Genomic DNA, 13,294 nt, shown 5'->3' with positions numbered 1-13,294 from the left:
ATATACATCTACAAAGTGCAAGAGGCAACATGACGGCACAGAGCTGAGGACAGAGGAAGGCACTGACGTGTAGGGCAGTTTAGCTACACAGTTTAAATACTGCATATTTGGTCAAGAAAGACGTTTTTTCCTCTGAGATCCAGTATTTAAAAAAAGAAGAAATCAAATCTCCATCTTGTGAGTTGACAAAGCAGAGCTGGCTGTTCAAACCAATCATTGAACAGATTAAGGAAAAACTGTTTTAAATATTGTATTGCAAGAACTAAAGTTATCATAATAATAAATTAGGATCAGTTTGACAAGCTTATTGTGTTATTACAGTATATAGACTTTGGTGACTCTGTCCATCCATCTCCTAATGACAAATAATAAAGAAATTCTGTAATTCAGCCACATCATACCACAGAAAATAACACAGACTATATATTTTTGACAGATCAATTTAGGATTTCAAAAATATATTAATGTACCGAAATAATATCAACAAAAGATCACGATCACAACAAAGCAAAATCGCAATTAAGATGATATAAAAACAGAGCCAAACAAAACTATATGATGCATTTTAAAGATGTTGTACCAAATATACATCTTTAAGTTTATAAGTAGGCTCGTCAAACATCACGAGGCCAGCCCTGCTTTGACTCTACAAAAAAGAACATCCACAGGTGGAAACCAGTCTCCAAACACAGGAACATATCACAGCGAGACGTGTCAGGGAGTTCAGCTTCATCTCCTTTGTCGATGTGCAGGGGAAATGTCCTTAAAGATCACAGATGACAAATGTTGCTTTGTCATCGACTTCTTGCAGTTTGAGCTTCTGTCCGTCACTCACACAAACTCAGCTCAGCCACAGGATTAACACAAACTGGGTTTTGTCACTGAAACAGAAATAAACTTCTCTTTTCTGTGGAACAGAGACAAAACCGCATGCCCAAACACACGCACAAAAACGTCAAGAAATATACAAACGCTCCGAAAAACACAAACATATTTGTGCACGAGGCAAGGCCACAGGAAGTGAAACGAGCCAGGCGGCTGACAAATGCAGAGAGTAAGCTGGTCCGTTTGGCTTTGATGAGTCGGTTAATTAGAGGCAAATCTGCAGCTGGATTAAGTTAAAATACTAAACTATATGTGAACATCCTAAAGAATTAAACCAATGCAATCAGCAGCTCTCATCACATCATTGGATTATCATTTCAGACAGAAGTAGTCGACTACAGAAAAACAAACATACCACAGAAAAATTGTAGTATCCAGGGACAGTTAAGGTCACTTATGAAGGGAAGACTCCAGATGTTTGCTGGTTCAAGCTGCTATACTGGAAAATTTCTCTGCTACTGCACAGATGTCTGTGAATGACTGAATCTTACTTGCATTAGCTAACAGGTGCTAATGTAAGTAAAGCATCTATTCATTATAACGGTCACTCGTCATAGTGTTTACCGACCAACTGCAAGACGACAAATCAAAGGGAACTACTGATTGGACTGCATTGAGGACCAGCTCCACCTTCATTATTTTTGCCTGGCTCGGAGGGGGAACAGTGCATTCTGGGAACAGTGCATTTATTTTAGCAGAGTACCGTACACAAAAATAACATAAATAAATCAGCTTGGCAAAAAAAAAGAAGAAAAAAAAGAAATTAAGACTAAAGAAATGTGTGTCAATGGCAGCATCCTGCTGGGAGAAAATCTTTTTTAAAATGTGCCTTTAAGCAAGGCACACACAGCTTAGAAACAGGAAGCAGGCATCTGGGCTCCTGGCCTCAGTCTTTATACTCAGGTTCAGGTTAGAGGAAGGAAGGAAGCTTTGTTAATCAACTAATTAACCAATTAATCACTAGTTGTGGTGTGGAGGAGTTCGGGTAAGAGTCCGAGTGGAAGCTTTTTTTTTTATTGCAAATGTAAAATGCTTTTTAACAAGTTTAACATCACCAGAGTCTTACGATGATAGATTCTGCTCTGACATCTTACCAAGCTACATTTGAATCAAATAGTTCTTTCACAATGGAAATAGAAAAAAACTAAACGCAGCAAAACCTCAAAAATCCTCGTAAAACACAACAGATGTGCTTTTGGGGAGACAATAACGTGACGGATGGAAGTGATAACCTGATGGTAAACAGCTGATAGCAAACATGTATGCACAGTATTACAGGATCAGTAATACTGTACTTTGCATCTTCTTCTCCATGTTATACAACAACTCTGCTTCTTTTTAGTGTCTCAGTGCAAAAGTTGACATGTTTTGGCTTCTGTCACATGTGTAGCTGTTCCATCATGTTATCACCTCCCCAGAAGCATATCTTTTGTGATTTTCTTTGTTTACTTCCATTGCATTTTGTTCAACTTCTGTTGTGTTTTGTGTGCTTTCTGGATTGTTTTTCTATTTGCTGGCGTTTCCTTATGTTGCAGTGCATTTGACTTCTCAGGGCAACCATGTGTTTGATTACTTTTGTCAAAGGCACTTAAAAAGTTCACGTTCACGCCGCTTTTCTGGAGCAATTTTGTCTTCAAAATTTGAAGACAAATTTTTCCTACATTTATAGAATCAAGTATCAAATTCATGCATGATAAAACAGTGAATAATGTTGCACTTGTAGTCGAATACTTTCTAATATTTTTAGAACGCGCCTGTTGTGCACAAAAAAGTTGTCAATGGAGTTCCAATTTTAGAAACATGAGAAAACTTCCCTCCGGACGGTTTATCTCCACCACCTTCTCCCACCTGACATCAGCAAAAGAACCTCAGCTAAGAACAGGAAGTGGATGTGAGCTGACATCTCTAATAGGAAGCAAGTTTACAGTGTTTAAAAATAAAATAAAATAAAAAAAAAACAGGCTGAGCTGAGTGCTCCAGTCATTCTTAGAGAACAAAATAAAACCATTAAAACCCTCTCTGTACATTTCCCAAACAAAGCGATGCATTCTCCTTTCCTTTTGCATCGTACAGTATGTGCCTGGTATTTCTTTTTTCTCCCATTGGGTTGCAGGAATAGCAGTCAAACTCAGAACTCAAATAGTGGGGAAAGCCCTTTAAGAAAACACAATCTAACCTCCTGAAAAAACAATGTGGCTGAATTCTCAGACATCAGGGACGTAACAACAAATCAAAAACTTTAATCAAACTGGTTTCCTCTCCACAGGCAGGGGGTTCAGAGGTTAAAGACTAAATGTTCCTCCGATCCAGTAGAGGAACACAGGAATCATAAAATGAAAGGTCTCTTATTGCTTTAAGAATTGAGACAAAGGAGAGTATAATCAAACAGAAACATTAAGAGGCTACTAGACAAAGAACCACACAAAGTTTCAACAGTGACACTGAACTCAAACTACAACATTCTTTAAACTAGTTAAACTAAGCACTTAATTTACAACCCAAACTCATTCTGCCATTGATCCATCTGGACATCCGACTAAAAGAAGACTTTCTATTTTATTTATTTATTCAATCATGTGCCTGGATATCTTTGGCTTTCAGACTGTTAGTGAGACTTACTAAGTCTTTTTATTTTCAACATTTTCTGTCAGGCGTTTGAAGATTTATTATTCACTTGAGTTGTTGGAATAATTTAAGTTTTCCTCAAAAAAATACTTCTGTGGTTCTTTGCCTGAGCTCTTCATAACAACATCAGCCATAACAATGCAAATACTAACACATCATCTATTAGTGGTCATGACCTGCATTTTTAGTCTTCTAGAGGCCACTGTTGAAATGCTTTTTTGAATTTGAGGAGTGACTTTCCAGCTCTGAGAGTTTCAAAGCATTATCTGACTGGATTTTACTCTTAAATAAATCTAAAGAACAAAGAGATATCGCTAGTGAACTGTTAACAGTCTAAGCCCATTTTCCATTGCTCAGGATTCACCCGTCTTTAAAAGTAACCTGAGACAACAAAAACAAAAAATCTGATAAAAACTCTGCATCCAGATCAGCAATTAGGCTTTAATGTACCTTCATCAGTCCCAAACCCAGAAACCTCCAGCTAGGGATTAGGCTGTGGATGAAAACAAGCAGCAAAACTGATCTGATGACAGCATTTAGGTTTTTACTTCACTTTGACTGGCCACACAGTCAAGTAACATCCAATCAGGAGAGCTGCATGTAGCTGAAGAGCAGCGGGACCAGGAAGATCACGTTGAAGCCCACTGTCCCGTAGACGATGTAGCGGTAAGGCAGCTCCACCTCCATGTGCTGCCGGGCCTTCCTCAGGTCATCAGTGGGCACTCTGAACGCTCTGCACACCAGTGGGATGGTGATGGCCTTCATCAGCGCCCGTGTGGCCAACAGCACCAGCACTCCCACAACGAGCCGCAACATTACAACACCCACCAGGCTGGGGCTAAGTGCGGGCATGCTGAGGGGAAGCTGGTCTGGTGTCAAGTCGGGCATCAGGCCCAGGTGGTAGTTGACATGGGAAGCCAAGGCAATGCCGGCACCAGTGCCCAGGATCTGAGCGGTGTCACCACGAGAGGTGCTCCAGGTGTCCAGGGTGAAGGAGAAGAGGCCCAGGCCCAGGTGGAGGGAGATGATGACGATTGGAGCGTAGCGGCAGGTCAAATTGAAGCCATCGATCAGGTCCAGTATCGGCAGGAAGAAGCACAGGATGAGGATGCTGTACAGAAACCCAGCGATGACGTCCTGAAGGAAATACAAAGACAGAAACTGTAAACAAAACAGCACAGCTGAGACTGTCATTGACATGTGTTTCACATGTGTGCAGATGAAAGCAACTATGTTGTGAATTTGGACTGAAACAAAATGTATGATGTCAGAGGGTGGAGAAGTCAGGAAGGGGACTGTAAATATCAACCATGTTCTAGTATCCTTCTTGGTAGGTTCTTCTTCCACAAACACCTAGGAGAATACAAGCTCAATTCCAATAAAGTTGGGACAGAAATGATAGAAATGTTTTCTCTCAGCCAAAGTTCATTTAAAATGGACTGAGGAAAAGTGGAAAACTGGTCTGTGGTCGATGACAAAAGAAGAGAAAGCCCATGTGCTTTGTTATTAGCGCTCAGTTCCAAAGCCTTCTCTGATTGTATGGGCCTGTTCAGCGAACCAGTGTGACCTGACTGCAAAACAAATTTCCCTCTTGGCTAGAAAACATGATTTATACTGATCATGCATTCTGTGAATAAATGCTGAAACAACACAAGCAGCAGATTAAAATTTTAAACCTGCACAAGCTGATTCAGCAGCAAAATCCCTTTACCAGATAAGGGGTGCTATTATTAGGATATTTATTGGAGCATTTCCTTCAGATGGGAACAAGGAAGTGGATCAGCATTGACAGGAAACAGGAAAACGGGAAGATCTACATGCTGACGAACTCTGGACTCAAACACAAAGGTCACAGCTGTTTATTTACTGATCTCTGGAGTAAACTGACAGTTGGCTTCTTGCCTCCTCTAAACCTTTCAAATCTGTGACTTCACCCCAGCTCCTGCTCAACGTCTCCAAGCTGTTTCTGAAATAAGTGACTCCTTGTATCTGGATGGCATTCTGTGATCAGTCTACTACCAATCTAAGAATCCTTACTACCCAACATGGTTCCCACATCACACTGACAGAATCAAAACCCTGACTTGACTTGACAGACATTCATCTGCAACACTGTACCCATATTAAATTAATTCACAATTAAACCTTATTTCTAGATAACGTGTTGTTCCACCAACAAACTTTACAAAAGTGACATGAAACACAAATTTTACCTAAGCCGGATCTGTTCCCACGCCTCTGAGACACTGAAGCCTTATTCTTGCATGTTCTTATGTCTCTCTTTTGTTGTAAGAGAGACATGTATCTGGCTGTGTGTGTATGCTGATATTATATCAGCATACACACACAGCCAGATACATGTCTCTCGCTCAGTGTTCGCACCTGTTTGAATGTTGGGGAGGAAAAGTAACATTTCCTGAAGCACCACAGGGCAGACGGCAACTTAAGCAGCTCTTCAAGTTGAATGTCGGCCTGTGTGTGCGGCTACACTTTGGTTATGAGTTGGGGGAAAAACAACATTTGTAATTTTCTGTGCATTTTCTGGAGTTGATTTTGATGCACTAAACTAGAACTGATAATATGCAACAGTAAAACGACATTTTTTTGTGTTGTCCGAGATTAATTATATAACGATGTGGAAGGATCGAGGTGCGATCTTTGAATGTGGTTTTAAATGGTGATCCTGCATTACATAGTAGGAGAGGTCTTTCGAGCCTGATCACAGTTGGTGCTCGTAGGGAAAAAAATTAAGCAAAGGCTTGCGTGCGATGAATGGAGTTCCGACAAAGAAAAGAAACCTGGTTACACTGTGGCAGCAGAAGCCTCTTTTGTTTGATTCATCCTCCAGCTGCTACGGGTGTAGCGAAAGAAGTAACGGTGGAGGAACTAAAGCTTATGTTTCAGTTCGCGTTATCACCCTGCAGGATGCATATGGCAAACTTGACACAGTACCCGAGTTTATTCAATTATGCACACTTATGGCATGTAATGAATAATCCTAATCAGATCACACTGGTTTGCAGAGTGTATATTGAACACTGCCATCAGTGGTACTTATTTTTCTCCTTTAATGTATGTTATACATTAGCATACTGTGGCTTACACGTTTGCTATCATTATGCTATTCACGAGGTCTAGTAGTAATCACGTATCTTAAACATTACAAGAATGAAAAATGGGAATCCCTCAAGTCCATTTCTGCTGACAGGCTCAGATTTCCTGGCCATTTACGCACATGCCTACAGCGAAGAGACTCCGTTGGGTACGTTGCTATAACGTGAGTGCACACACTGTAAATTAACACCTTATCATTCCTCATCTTGCTAAGCTGGGTGTGTACACTATTTACTTTTGTGATTAGTGTCTGCTTTCCCTGGAAGGAGAAATCAATGATAGCCACTGTAACTTTACACCAGTTTCCATCCACCAGCCAGACACTGGAACATTGCAGCCATCTCTGGCAGGGTCAGCCCACTCGAATGGCTGCACTGGAAGGAAACTGAGGTCCTGTTAGAGTTTAAGTATCTATTTGGCTGCTTAAGTACATGTTGTGGTACGTGTAAGCCCTGAGCTAACAGTCAGTTAGTAGCCCGTGCTGAGCCACGAGCGCCAGAGCCGCAGAGCTGGCATCAGATGGATTGTAGCCCAGCAACAACTTGTGTCCTAGCAGTTCCACTTTTGACAGATGGTTCACTATAAGGACACATTTTGCTGTGTGACCATATCAAAATGAGTCAACAGTGAGATAACCAAATTACCTCTGAGAAGGTAACTGGTTCCAGTGCCATCCCACCTTCTCTCTTAATAGCACACACAGTGAGAGGCTGGAAGCTTTCAGCCATCTGTAATTTTCTCCTCCACTGACACCAATGTGCTGCCTGAACTAAAATTGTCCAAAAAGAGGGTGTGCCCTTAATGAACAACACACTACAACAAAATAAAAGAGCATTAAATTGTCAGAATGGGTGGCCTAAATGTTGAAAGAACCATTAAGAACTCTCTCTGTAAAACACAACCACATGTGCCTACTGCCTGTTCACTAAATTACTGCAAATGATGTACAAGTTCAATTCACACATCAGTAACAAGTACATGATGTAAATTAACAGCTGCAGCATTATTTCTTAATCAGTGCAACTAAAGAGAATTCCCAATAGTACGCATTACTTTCTTGTTTCATTATTAGGCTTTAAAAAATATCACAAAGTTAGTCACTGACATTGTGATTTTCTTTTTTGAATTTTAAAATACTCAATGCCGGTTTAGCTACACGTCTTTGCTCTCTCTGCCCACTTTCCTGTCCATCTTCACTGCATCTGTCCACTAAAGGCAAAAAATAATAATCATTTAAATTTTGAGAGAAGACACAGGGAAGCAGCTGGAGGGAAATAACAGGATGTGGGCACATACACAGTTGATCGGTATGTTTCTAAGTTTACTAAAAATAAAGTTAGTGGAGTTACATCAGACTACTGGGCATACCAACATATTAAAAGCCTCAAAATCCTATAAATAATGTGATTTGTAAGATAGCAGAAGCATAATAATAATAAAAAAATGTTGCATTTAAATATCAAAACATTACAGGGAGCTAGAAATGGCATACAGTTCTCACGAACTAGTAAACAGTTTGCAGAACACACCATGATTATCAGGGGCAGAACAGCTTTTTGTCTGCAAGCTCTTCCTGTTCAACAAAGCAGGGGGGAAGCAGTTTGATTGGGCGTGATGATTTCCAGATCTCTTTAAGTGCCCTGCAGGCCTGGCACAGCAGACCGATAATAGCTCACCAAGTATTCAAGCTCCAGTCCCTGATTCCCAACAGTGATGTGGAGCCTTCAGCCGTCGGGCTAAGTCACAAGGAGGAAATGAGCTCTGTGCCTGTGCACCAGCAGCTCGAGCATTCTCAAGAAGGCTCACGTCTTTTCTCTTGACCTGAATGTTGTGTTTCTGAGGTCACTGTTTTTCAGGCGAGTCACACCTTAAAGTTCACACCCATTTTTTCCCCGTAATCCAATCAAATCTGAATAGACAGACATGACGCACACATGTTCAGAGTCACACCAGTTTTCAATTTTCAGGGGTATCTGTACCACTGAGAAGAAACCAACTTATGTAGAAAGATGCTCTTCAGAATTTTATAAGCTGGCTAAATGAGACTGTCTCTACAGCTAAACATTAAATAACTCCCACTTTACTAAAATAGAGGGGCTTATACTGTAGCATGAATGTTTCTTGTTTATATCCCTCAAAGCATTATGGTTGTTAATTGCTCAAATAAAGAAAAATCATGTTCTTACATACAGACCAAAACTTTATTTTTTATTGAATATATTTTTATTGAAGGCTAAAAGAGTCTTAAAGAATCGTTGTTATCATGGAATAAAAAGAAAACCAAATAAAAAGACTGAAAAAAAAATACCGGTATCATATTTGTCCAATTCTTGTTTTCAAACAACAGTATAAGGCTTGAAATTCAAAACTGGTTCAACCCTATGTAATAAAACCTCCTGTACAAAATGATGTCACCTCTAAGCTCAATGGTTTTTGAGCTCTAGGACTTTGGTGTGATAATCAAGGGATTTTTTTTTAACTGTGACAAAATCACTACACACACAAGTTAAACATAAATATGGCCAAGTCAAACATTATCACTGACTCAGAGAGAAAGTTACAAGTGACAGGGTCTTTATGTGTTCTCTCAGGCCGTGCACAGCCTGCTGCGCTCTCATTTGCTGAACGGAGCAGAAGGAGAGAGATCTGCGAGTGGAGTGGGACAGCAGGACCCCCATTTACAAGGCAGTGCTGTCCATAAATATTTCAGGAGGCAATTCTTAGAAAAATCTAATTAAATCACAAAATGTAGCGGTCTGCATGCTGGAAATGAGGTGAACTGAAGCGTAATAATCCATAAGGATGTGGTTCTATATTAAAATAAGAACACCCAAACCCCAGAACTTCAAATCAATACAACAAAAGCATGACCTACTAAGCAAACAAATATTCTTACTTTTCAACTTCTCAAAATCTGAAATCCATACCCAATACTGCACAGGTACTGTTGATATTAAAAAAAAAATCAATGTGACTACTACACCACACATGGCTTTATTTCAAGCTTTGTGTGAAATGGTGAAAAGCATGTGCACACCTTTCACAGATTATATGATAATGTCATTAGAAGTTGCACTGGCTGACCTGGCTAAATGTCACACAGTACAAGTATGACATAGTTCAACTGAGGAGTTAAAATACAGATGGTGTGTCTTTATGATGTCATGGACCGCTGTACAAAGACATGGTTTCTTAAGGCTTACTTAAGGGGGAATTGGTTATTTTAAGGGACAATTAAGATCTTATAGATAAACTGACATCATTGCTTAAAGTCAACCCAGGCCTGGTGTGTACTGCAACAGTTGCTATGGTTACAGACTTGTTTTTTTTTAACATATCCATGGTGAGACAGTGAGGAGAGCCAGCAGGAGTTTCTGGCTTGCTCACAAATACTTCTTAATCAAGAACAGTAAGCGGTCACGCTGCAAGAACGATGAGGACTTTAATATGAGAGACAGACAAATACATGCCATTTAAAGTATTTCACATAGTTTTCATACAAAACAATGTTAAAGCATCAAGGCCCGAGCGCCTGACTGCATAATTAGTGAATGTGCCACAGCTTGTGCTGATCAGCCCTCCCTGAAGTACTCTGTGCCACCTCTTTTGCTGCAGCTGAGCAAAACCCACACCCCACTAACCCAGCATTTACTGTTATTACTTGTTGATAAGCTGACTAAGTCTTATTGATCTCACAAGCAAAAAATATATTACTGTTTAAAGGTGCACTTTAATGTGAAGGAGTCTAGCTTTAATTTATGAGCTATTTTTTACCCATTTATTCTTAATATAGGGCCACTGGTCCTTTATTTATGTAGGCAAAATGACAAATTTGTCTCACAGGGCTACTGAGAGAAATTTAGTACGTGGATATCAATGTAATACAGGAAAACAGCAGATTCTTTTGCTTTGGAAATCACAAAAACTCCTCTGTTTAACAGTTTCATGTGATCTTTTGAGAACTCATTAAGTAATGTGGGACCCATGAGGGAGTGTTTTTCCTTGTCTTTATTTAAATGAATGCTCACTATTTTGACAAATCACATATAAACGTTGAATCAGTCCTGGATGTTTTTCTTTTAATTTTTTTTTATTTTAATGACAGCTTTTTTCTTGAAAAACTCTAATAAGCTCCTTGGGGCATAACTGCTGCTCCTCAAGCAGCTGTGATTTTGAAGGCTGATTGTTGTCGCTCTGCTTAAATGTCAGGATCAATCGTCTCAGCACGCTCATTTTGACTGAACTGTAATCTGACTGACTGCTAAATTAATCATCTTAAACACCTTTCTAGGTCAGCTCTTGTCTATTTGTGGAGAAAACTGGACCTTTTTGTTTGACATGCAGCAGAGATATGAAACCATGTGAGCAGGCAGATGTGCATGTGGTTTTCACAGCGATACCACCTGTGGGCACCCACAGAAAGCTCTTAAAGGTCTCTGATGTGGAATTACTTTCTGAGTTTGTTTGGGAAGATGGTCAGCGTGCTGTAATGTCTGCTGGTCTCACACCACCATCCATCACTGATACAGTCATGACCACGGAGAATGTTCCCTCTGCAACAGACAGCCCAACCCCACAAGTGCACCAAGACTGACATCGTTTACCAGTGAGATTCACCCCCGTACAGACTACCAGACATCTGACCAAAACATCTGTGGTGACTCTTGAGGATTTTTTCACCACAGAAGTATTGATGTGTTTCTTAAAAATAAATCCATGAAAACATCTGGCATTCAAGCCGAGTCTGACTTCTTAAGCCAGGGTTCATGATTTTCTAATATATATGTATGAACTGCAAAAGGAACTTGATTCAGACTGACTCAGGCTTGAATTTTATACCAGTCAGCACATACTGCTGGAGCTACAAGTAAGTATCTCCAGCTGGTTGATTTCATTTCCCCCCCCCATCTCTTGCAACCTATAGGACTTTGAGAAAACTTCTAATGCTGTAGGGAACCTGAGGTATACACACCTCTGTGGTGATAGATTTGTTATGACTGTACTCCGTTAACGTGAGAGCAGATAAAAGAAGCAGGGGCAAGTTTTTGCAGGCAAAAACATCAAGTGTTCCACTACTAATTCTCGCTGATGGTATATACAGGCCTAAGCATGCTCATGACAGAATCACTGGTCCAGGTTAGCTGAAAGGCATGGTTAGTACAGGTAGGCTTTAAACCAGGGAGTGGATAAGGGACCACATGAAAAACTGGGACTGTTGATAAGCTGAACTTAAATCTGCACAATATTAAGTTTGTCTGGTGTTGAAGTTGGCTCCTTTGCCATCTTTGTTGCCTGACTCTTGACCTTTGAATCTATCTACTCCACCAGTGTGCTGATTCATGTGGCACCTTGGCAGAATTGAGCAGACAGTTAATCATGAGTGGGACTAACACTGTTGTCAAATTGTGTGCCAGTGCCAAGGAGCAGTAATAACAAACAGAAAATGAGAGAATGAGAAGTGAAATAATAACCGCAATAGCGACAACATCTACTGGCCTGCATTTTTAATATTGCGGTGTGTTTCACTTCCTCACTGTATTTGGTTAGTTTGGAAGCAGTGTCAGACTGAAGATTCAACAATGCAAGGAGTTGACAACGATGTCTGATATGAAACAACCATTACTGTTCATTTGATGACTTATTGTGAACATCACAGTTTGGTATATGTGAGGAGATGCACTTCCATAACTATGAACTCCACAAACAGCACAGAACTGCAGTGGTTCACCTACCTTCTTGTTGTTACCTTTAGCTGCCTTCTCAACATTTTAACACAGGAAAGCTACTGTTTGGACTAAAGTTCAGAATACACCTCCTGCTTAACATCAACAGCTCGAGAGGTTTCCTGTTCCTGAGCCTAGCTGTTAATCACAGTATAAACCAAAGACATTTTCAAGTTCCCATCCACTTAAAATCATGTTTCCATTATTGTTCCTTCCCTTGCAGTTGGACTGATGTATGTGCAGTGAACCTGTTCTCCTCTTTTCTAAGCTCACCTTAGATCTGAGGTTAACACAGGAACAAAAAAGCAGGATTTTGAAATGTCACTAGTCCATCCTCCAAGTGTGACATTTAAATATTTATTAGTCCCAAAAGTTTTAAAAAGAGAAAGAAAACAGCATACCTTTTTGTTAAAGTGCACAGAGACTTGAACAACCACTATTACACAATGATATAACTAAAAGTGAACTAGAACAGACAACTTGTTAAATGGTAACTTATTAAAAAAATAAAACAATTACACCTATCTTTCTTGTCTTAAAAACATATTCTTCTTTGTTTTTATTGCCACATGGGAGTGCGTCATACACTACTATCCCAAAGGAGCAATAACACAGTCAATTATTTGCCAGCCGTTGCTGAATTGCTGAACCGGTAAATGGTCTGTGGTGCTGTCAGACTAGTGATCACTGTACAAACATATAAAATATAAACAAATAAATGCATCCAAAGTCAAAAACTACAACAGCCTTTAAAAAGTGTTGAAATACATTTTCTTTCTCAATAAAGATCCTCTGGTAAATCATGCTAGCATATCACAACTATGGACAGCTGTCTGAGAGAGGGTTGAACCTTTGAAGAAAGGTCAGATTGTTGGTAGTAAAAGTTAAACAATAGGGCTGGGCCATATTATACCGTTCACGGTAATACCGGTATAATGTTAGGCAAC

General features: G+C 39.9%; 1 protein-coding gene across 1 annotated transcript in view; it reads right to left on the bottom strand.

The window, feature by feature from the left end:
- Positions 1-3,108: 3,108 nt before the first annotated feature.
- The window catches only part of sgpp1b (sphingosine-1-phosphate phosphatase 1b), a 24,988-nt gene continuing 14,802 nt past the window's right edge, over positions 3,109-13,294 (bottom strand). The window contains exon 3 of the mRNA XM_005728583.1: positions 3,109-4,647. Coding sequence (XP_005728640.1) covers positions 4,096-4,647 — 552 coding nt within the window. The 3' untranslated portion in view covers positions 3,109-4,095. The remainder of the gene's footprint in view (positions 4,648-13,294) is intronic.

This window comes from Pundamilia nyererei, unplaced genomic scaffold, assembly GCF_000239375.1.
Source record: "Pundamilia nyererei isolate P.nyererei 1_Seehausen unplaced genomic scaffold, PunNye1.0 scaffold00029, whole genome shotgun sequence".
In the NCBI taxonomy this organism is placed as follows: domain Eukaryota; kingdom Metazoa; phylum Chordata; class Actinopteri; order Cichliformes; family Cichlidae; genus Pundamilia; species Pundamilia nyererei.
This window is presented reverse-complemented; position numbering and strand designations above follow the sequence as displayed.